General features: G+C 36.3%; 2 protein-coding genes across 5 annotated transcripts in view; both read left to right on the top strand.

Annotated features, from left to right (window-relative positions):
* LOC132789967 (sodium channel protein 60E) overlaps positions 1 to 8208 on the top strand; it is a 39225-nt gene extending 31017 nt beyond the window's left edge. The window contains exons 22-29 of one of the 4 annotated variants that reach the window (XR_009632757.1): positions 21 to 175; positions 1107 to 1240; positions 1294 to 1963; positions 2067 to 2426; positions 2525 to 2633; positions 2696 to 2877; positions 5058 to 5273; positions 5354 to 5478. Coding sequence is in view for 3 of the 4 variants with exons in the window: in XM_060798335.1 (XP_060654318.1) it covers positions 21 to 175; positions 1107 to 1240; positions 1294 to 1963; positions 2067 to 2426; positions 2525 to 2633; positions 2696 to 2877; positions 5354 to 5522 (1779 nt within the window). In the remaining variant the exon portion in view is untranslated. Of the gene's footprint in view, positions 1 to 20; positions 176 to 1106; positions 1241 to 1293; positions 1964 to 2066; positions 2427 to 2524; positions 2634 to 2695; positions 2882 to 5057; positions 5274 to 5353 lie in introns of those variants that run through there. The other 3 variants (XM_060798335.1, XM_060798337.1, XM_060798336.1) reach the window with 3 other exon arrangements.
* On the top strand, positions 5520 to 8208 carry LOC132789974 (sodium channel protein 60E-like). Its single transcript, XM_060798350.1, has one exon. The coding sequence runs from the start codon at positions 5635 to 5637 to the stop codon at positions 5932 to 5934; it is 300 nt and encodes a 99-aa protein (XP_060654333.1). The 5' UTR covers positions 5520 to 5634; the 3' UTR covers positions 5935 to 8208.
* Positions 8209 to 9218: the final 1010 nt, after the last annotated feature.

Raw genomic sequence — 9218 nt, forward strand, 5'->3', positions numbered from 1 at the left:
TATTCTCATCACTTTTATAGTATGAAGGAGGAGTGTTGGAAATGTTTCTCACCGAATCTCAAAAACATTATTACACCGCTATGAAAAAATTGGGACGAAAGAAACCACAGAAAGTTATTAAGCGACCTATAAATCATTTTTTAGCTATGTTTTATGATTTATCCAATTCGAGAAGGTAAACAAACGAAACGTTTCTGAACCCAGCAAATTATCTCTTAAATATATAATTATCTATATAGTTTTAATTAATTACTTACTGTTAGTCTTACTTACAAATAACATAATAACAATAACAATAACTCGTATTCTGGTATAAACTCTGGCCTAGGCACTAACATCCTCTCTCTATATAACTAAATCTCTTAAGATCCACACACAACAAATATCTATCTACTATGATTAAATGAGAACTATCGATTAATATAGATTTTTTTTCGATTTGGTGATAAAATTCATTTGAACACTTCACATTCTCCGCATTTGATAATGAATCGAAGAGCGTTTGCCGCTTCTTTATTACCCTAAAAAGCAAACAAAGAAGTCGCACAAACGCCGTCAGAAATGCAACCACTAGAACTCTAATTCTAACTATCTACTAAGACGTTCTTAGATGTTCTAGAGCACAATTTGTACTAAGTATTATAAATAATCTCTATATACATACTACCTATATATTTTATTGCATTATATCTTATTAAAATACGAAATATTCGGAGCACTTTGAATTGCATTTGAGTGAAGTGTGGGCATGCTCTCAGTACTATTTATAATAGAAACTAGACAGCGTAGCTATCTTTTATGGGTTCTACCAACAAAACGGGGGACTTACAACTACTTTCTTACTATTAAAATGTAAATTAAGCATGTATATAAATAGCTTTAGATTTAATCCTATACTTTACTACTAAAATGCTCCCCAAAGATTTTGTATATAAATCATAAAGAAGTTTTTCATTTGGGGAGCATCCTCACTTCGGCTAAATCGAAGCTTGCATATTTCTTTTGTATTCTTTATCACAATTACATAATGGCTATCTGTGACTTTTATTTCCTATATGTACCATTAACTTCAACTCTGTCTGTCATGTATGCAAAATCGTCATCAGATTCGAAATTGCGATCTTTGTACTGATTTTTCTCAATATGCTTACGATGGGCATCGAGCACTACGATCAGCCTCATGCCGTCTTCTTTATCCTGGAAGTAAGCAATGCCTTTTTCACAACAGTCTTTGGTCTTGGTAAGTACGTCGAAGTTTTTTATGGTTTATACTATAACTTTGATTTTCCACAGAGGCCATCGTAAAGATTGTGGGATTGCGTTATCATTACTTCACTGTACCGTGGAATGTGTTTGACTTTTTGCTGGTGTTGGCCTCCATCTTTGGCATACTCATGGAGGACATTATGATCGACTTGCCCATAAGTCCAACGCTGTTGCGTGTGGTGCGAGTCTTTCGCATTGGTCGCATCCTGCGTCTCATTAAGGCTGCCAAGGGTATACGGAAATTGTTGTTTGCCCTCGTTGTCTCGCTGCCAGCGTTGTTCAATATTGGCGCTTTGCTCGGACTGATCACGTTCATCTATGCGATACTGGGCATGTCGTTGTTTGGCCATGTCAAACTGCAGGGCGCACTCGACGATATGGTTAACTTTCAGACCTTTGGTCGCAGCATGCAGCTGTTGTTTCGCCTAATGACATCGGCGGGCTGGAATGATGTATTGGAGTCACTAATGATACAGCCGCCGGACTGTGATCCGTTCTTCAATCGACAAACGAACGGCGACTGCGGTCATCCACTACTGGCTATCACCTATTTTACGAGCTTCATTATAATCAGTTATATGATTGTGATTAACATGTACATTGCCATCATCCTGGAAAACTTCAATCAGGCGCATCAGGAGGAAGAGATTGGCATTGTTGAAGATGACTTGGAAATGTTTTACATACGTTGGTCCAAGTAGGTTTTTGTTAGCTAAGGCGCAAAGGGAGCTGTTTAATGAACTCAATATATGAAATAAGAAATATGATATTTACACTACATTCGATTGATTTCGTTTCAGATATGATCCACATGCCACCCAATTTATACACTTCTCGCAACTGTCCGATTTTATTGCCTCACTCGATCCACCATTGGGCATCTCGAAGCCCAATAATGTCGCTTTAGTGTCATTTAATCTGCCCATCTCTAAGGGTAATAAAATACACTGTCTCGATATTTTGCACGCGCTAGTTAAGCACGTGCTAGGTCATGTCGAGGAGACCGATAACTTCAAACAGTTGCAGGAACAAATGGATGTCAAGTTCAAGAAACAGTTTCCAACGCGCAAAGAATTGGAAATTGTTTCGTCGACGCGGATCTGGAAGCGCCAGGAAAAGGCGGCTAAGACCATTCAAACCGCTTGGAAGGACTATTTGCGGTACTAAATGCAGCCCACTAGAAACTAACCCATAGAACATTTTAAGCACATAGCACAATGCCTATAATGATAATGATTTCTTTATTATTGTTTCGTAGGCGTAAACGCGAAAAGGAACGGTCCAATTCAGGTGATAGCGCCACACAGAACTCCAGTCCCGGTGGCTGGCAATCGAAGCTCTCTGCGCTTAACTTTTTCCACCTGCAGGTGAGCAAAACAATTGAGTTGCCAATTGGTACAAGTATTAATAATTATCTTTTATATTCTAGGTAAGCCGTCGTGGCACTGCCTGCTCGAGTCGCGCCTCATCCCGCAAATCATCGCGTGCCTCGGATGCGTCAGATCTAAGCGAACTCGCTGGACCTTGGCTTAATCTGCCATTAATGCTGGTCTCTGGCGCTGATGATGTGGTCAAGGATATTAAGCAGCAAAGCGATGAGCTGGGCAAACGGTAGTTAATCCTTAACCTTATTCACACTCACATGCTACACACGAGACACACCCAAAAAACACACACACATAGACACTCAGAAATCATATACGTGATTCGAAATGCAATTTTTAGACGAAAGGCTTTCACAATCATGAACAGCAAACAGCAAAACAGCAACAGCAAACAGCAACATTGATGAATCTTAAATTTAACGTATTTTGTGTTTCACAATATATATTTAAAAATTGAGCCCTATTTTTAGCATATCCTCTTGTATCTCCCTAAACTATGAGTCCTTGCTCGCAGATATGGTCACAGCCGTATTAAGAAGTGGCTCCCAGCCTAGTGGCTTGAATTACTTAGGTAAAGGCAATGCTCATACCAGCTAGCTAACAGCAACAATCAAAAAAAAAAAACAAACAATTATCTTACAACTACAAATAGCAATTCTTACAACTTTGTTTTTTTAGTTCTCTTCTCGCCGCCACCAGCTCACTCATACAATATATAATAGTATATATATTTAAATATATTTAAAATCGTCTTTTAAACTACTAGTTTCAACATCCCAATCGCCCCTCATTCAAAAGCAAAGCTAAACCAAAACAACAAACAACAAAATCTCAATTTTTTATCAAAATCAATATTCAAACAGTCTATGCCAATAAATACTTAACTCTCATTTGCTGCAATATGCTCTATTACAACAACTACAACTACAACTAAAACCTATCTGCAGTTCTTAAATCAATTATAGTAAAATAATAAACAAACAATCAAACATTTGAGTAAAATTTGTAAGTAGAGGCCTATCCAAAAGTAACTATCTGAAGCAAGACATTGAATGCGTAATTTTAGTTGATTATCTTCTAAGTTGCTAACTAGCCGCTGCTTGCCCTTAACAATCTATCACGATTCTCATTTTACCTTCTTATAGTTTGCATTCCTCTTAATGTATCAGCATTCCATATACATATGTATTACTTCAATTCTACACTACAATACATGCAACAGAAATTCGATCTGATTGGAAACGGCGATCTTTGAAGTCATTTGCTTGAAATATCGCAAAGAAAACCAAAATTTTTGGGGAAAAGCCCCAACAAAAACTTACACTTAAAACATATTTTATATACACATATCTACGTATATATGTATGTATATTCTATGTATAATCAAATGTACAGCTTACTACATTCTTACAGCTTTTTTGTACAGTCTTATATGTGAGACAATTTTGAATTCGTATTTTCGTCAAAAAATTGCAGAGCCTAATATATGTATCTTATGTGCCGTACAGAAAAAAAGAAATAATTAATTGATCCAAGTATTTGTCTATCTGTCGTACTTATCTTAACTTAAACAATCTACAATCTACAAAAATCTCTACTCCTACCACTACTACTACTACTATTACTTAACGACTTGAAACATCAATGAAATTTTATTGTGTTTTGTGATTTACTATTATTATTTCTATAATCTATATCATTAGCGGTAGCATATTTGTGGAAGCGCCTAGAGCAAGTCGTCGCCGAAGCTTTTATAATTTCTTTTTGCGTCATCAGGATGCTGTCGATGACAGTTTAACCTCACCTTCAGTACATAGAAAAAGTAATTATTGACAAGTGCCTAATCCACAGCCAAATCCACATAAATTAAATTAAATTACCAACCACTCTCTCGATATTGTTTGTGTAAATACTATTTGTACATAGTCCACAGAGTCACTGATCCACCGTACCACCATATAGACTGCACCATTGATTAATCGAAATACTCATCAATTACATATGCATATAATCTATATATAAATATAATAATCATAATCATGCGGCTTCCAGATCTCTCTCTTGCACTATCTCTTTCGCACTCTCGCTCACTCTCTGTCTTAATAGTATCTCGTTCTTTCTTTCGACAACTCGACATCTCAATCTTAATCAAATCGTTGCTTTTGCCAAATACATCACGAACCATTCGTTGTACAGACACTCACAATTTGTTAATTCTCGTTAACTCGTTATTCATGACATAATCTCTCTCCTCTCTCGTATCTGTTTTACGTATACTCAATTAATCGCAACTAACTTACTCCTAATTACCTATGAACTTTGACCTCTGTCACACAACCTATTTGTACTATATGTGTGTTAATCACGATCCTATGACACTAATGCGTGCATTTCACCTACAAACAGCTGCAATAAACACCAACAACACCACCTCAACCTCAACATCCTCCACATCCGCCTCTGCCTCAGCCTCTGCTGGCGCCACAATCAACGTTGACCAACAGCAGGCGGCAGTAACTCCAACGCGTAAGCGCGCCTCTAGTTTTATTCGCAAGAAACCGCCCCTAGAAAGAGGTTTGTCAGCACAAAGCGCTTTAAGAGTTAACAAGAACGCTTTTGTCTGTATGTGTAAATCGTATTCAAACCACTTCACACGTGGAGCACCCATCACTAAAGTCTCCTCTTTTTTGCACCGTTTACAGCGGATGGACCAGCACCGGAGGTGATTGTAACGAAGCCATCGCCGGAACAGCAAACGCATCCGCTGGCGCATGGACATTCGCTCAGTCTGCGACCCGACAATGCAACGTTAGTGCATGTGCTGGTGCATCGCGAGAGCGAGGAGTACAAGGAGGAGGACGACGAGTGTAGCCAGTCATCGCACGTCAGTCACAGCACATCGAATAGCAATGGCAATGGCAATGGGCATGAGAAGCCGAAGCCACCGCAGATACGCATCAGTACCGGTTCCGCAGAAAGCGCCATGGATAGCTGTCTAATGCCCACGGTGCAGATCATGGTTGACAGTCCTAAGGAGCCGCCACGAGGTGACTTTAGCATGGACAGCGGTTTTGCCAATGCACCGACAACCCCTGCAATTGATGTCGATACGCCGATCGATGTCAATGTGCAGGGCGATACATCGCAAGTGTTCTACGATTACAATCCCGAGTCCAATGTTGTGCATACAACTGACATGGCTGTTACCATTGAGGAGGGAGAGCAACAAACACATGCACCTGTTGCCGAAGTCAGTGCATGCATTGACGACCAGCAAAGATGACCTTCAATCAATGCGGGAGAGTCAGAGAGACATCAGGATCAGCAATCCAACAGCAAGAGCAACAGCAATACGAGCACCATTACCAGCAGCAACAGTTGCAGCAGCACCAGCAGCAGCAGCAGCACCTCATCAGCTAGCCAGTCAACAGGAGTCGGCGGGCAGCGCCCAAGTTGACAATCTCCAGTCTGAGAGAAGTTTCCATTAGTATTTGGAAGCGCACTTATAGCCGGGGCAACGCACTTGCCCCTTTGTTATTATAGTCGATTAATTATACAAGTATATACATATGAAACAGACCTACTTACTAGTCGCTTTATACGATTCTTCAATGGAACTATCCAGTGTTTATATATATCCATTCAATGCTGGCTTGGTAACAGTGCGCTGTGCGTCCAGCCAAGTCTAGTTTAGTTTAGCTTAGTTTAGTTTAGTTAAATTTAGCTTAGCCTTAGCTTAGTTTAGTTTACAACAAAAAAATCAATATAAACTCTGTGTTAACAAAACGTGCATTAAACCGTACAGTGCGTACACGTTGTAATACTCAAATCAAATCAAAACAAAAAGCAACAGCAAATTAATACACTAACATTAACATTAATATTAACATTAACATTAATCTAACTATAAATATAAAATTGAAAATATGAGATAGTATAAATAGGGTCTAACTAATCGGTTGGTATTTTTGTTTAGTCGTCAATCAATCAGTCAGTCAAGTATATGTATATACAACTACTCGTATATACATATATATATAGGCCGATTTCGAAGATATTTTGAAGGTTGTTTTTAATTATACAATAAAATGCAATACGATACAGAATTACATAGAATTATACATAAATGCATATTGTAACTAACAAATTCGTGGCGTAGTCTTAGGCTCGTGTATTCGTAATGATAGAGTTTCTTTTTCTTTAGCACAATATATATACTTATCTCTACATATATATATATTTTGTACATATGCCAAAGGAAGTATTTTAAAGTAATGAAAAGCTAATAATATACATAAATTTATTCATAGCATTAAATGAAAATAAAACATACTATATAACATATATGTTATGTATAAATTAGTTAGCAACGATTGTATAAAATATTTACGAGAGGTTTTCTGTTGAGATATTCAAATTACCATTACAACTACGACTACAGTCTAGATTATATTATCCGTACCGATTGTTCAAGTACAAAAAATCGAAGTATTACCAAATAGTAGATTTCAATACTGTCCTTCGTCCCCTTGTGTCCCCATTCTCATGCTATTCAACACAATCTCAATGTAAACTCAATCTCAAACTCAAACTAAAGCCAAAACAAGAAGTCAAGTGATTTAACATTCCAAAAAAGCAATTTAACTCGAATCAAGTGCAATTCGCACAATAAATCGTTTAATAGCTAAGAAGACCCAATCGGGTTATAGACTCGTAATTATTTGTACTACAAAAACACACTGAAGATGTTATCGTACTTAATGCAGCTACATCATCAACGACAACTATGTACGTATGTACCAGATCTTTATTAGCCAGTTGAATGAAGAACCACAGTCCTACCTAAGCAATGTGCATTGTGTACCAGTGAGAACTTTTATTGTTATTATTATTATTATACTTAGCATACATACATATTAAATTATACATTTACTTATGATCTTAACACTATATCGAATACTCTTACCATAGGCATACATACTACCAAGTGTTTTTTATTTAGTCTAACTAAAACGTGAAATCAAAATTGCATTAATGATCGATCTTCTATACAAAGCTTCCACGAACATACTCGTACATACTCGTGCATACATTTATATACATAATTAACAAATTATATACATATGTACTACTATATCTTTACATACATATACACATACTTATACCAACTATATTTGTATCTACATATACTTTAGGCCTTGGCCGAGTTTCAAAGAAACTGATTTGAAATGTTGTTTTCTATTATTATTATACATATTGTATATTCTGTGAGAATTGATTGTGTGTGTTTAGGTTATACTACATAGGTATGGGATGTATGTATATGCAATCATATTAAGTTTCCACATCGAACACAGGATACTGGACAAGTCAAAAAAACTGATAACATACGACACTCTGCAGCAATCAGTGCAGCGCACACTTTTACACTTCTACTCGAAAACTCTTTCTAACTTAACAACAGACAATCAGACAGCGATTGATATAAAATTGAAATTATGGTACCAATTAAATCGTTATCTCCAATACAAAAAAAAAAAACAAATACAAAATAAAACGTACACACTTGTGATTTTAACTGCAATTTTTACACAAGAAAACTTAAGATCATAACTTTTAATTAGAATTGTTAACAAATTGCTAAACGGATAATAAATAACATGTATCAAATAACTAAGAGAATAACAACATAAATAAAAACCAAAACCAAAAATAAAACAGACAGAAACCAAACACTCGTCAATTAAGTGATATTTATAATTGGTACATAGGCGTAAAAAACAATAAGAAAAAAAGAAAAACAAAACAAAGACATTTGCAAGGATTATTATACATACATTAAAGTATATACATAATCTTATATTACGTACTAATTGCGTAGAATTTACAATAGAACTCTATAAATCAATACAATCTGTACATAACATAAACCAAGTTTATAATAACATCTATCAATAGAAACAAATTCAAGCGACAGCAAAACAAAGAAACCTAAACAAGCTTTAATTTCCAATGTCTTCAATAATAATCGCTTACCAAAATGTTCTTTTTTGATTAGGATGATCGAGGCATTATTTAAAGAGACATCTCTAGATAAGTCGCGAGATGCAAACACAACATATTATTTAGTCATAGAGTATAACGACAATAAAACGAATGAGGCATATATTGATTATAAACGCAACCTGTGCCAGGGGCCAGAGCTTGGACAAACCAAACAAACAAATTTCACAAGCAAAAAGTAACACCCAACCAACCAGAAGAAGAATCCCACAAAGCAGGTCATATGGAAATGCTTTTACCCTCCCAAAAAAAAAAACCCCAGCAATTTTAGTAGTCCAATTTAAAATTAAACAACTAAACAATGTACCAAACTGCAACAACAACCACAGCAACACCAAGAACAACAACAGCAACAAAACAGACAAAAGAAACAGAAACAGTCCTGTGCATTTAACATATAGCTCATAGCACCGCAGTGCAGCAGACCGAATCGGGTCGAAATACCAATACGATAATTACACAAAACCATTAACAAATAACAAAAATGAATATTTATATATACAA

This window comes from Drosophila nasuta, chromosome 3, assembly GCF_023558535.2.
Source record: "Drosophila nasuta strain 15112-1781.00 chromosome 3, ASM2355853v1, whole genome shotgun sequence".
Taxonomy (NCBI): Eukaryota; Metazoa; Arthropoda; class Insecta; order Diptera; family Drosophilidae; genus Drosophila; species Drosophila nasuta.

Excerpts from the sequence above, each read along its gene's own strand:
- LOC132789974 (XM_060798350.1), top strand. The coding sequence starts at position 5,635 with ATGGATAGCTGTCTAATGCCCACGGTGCAGATCATGGTTGACAGTCCT.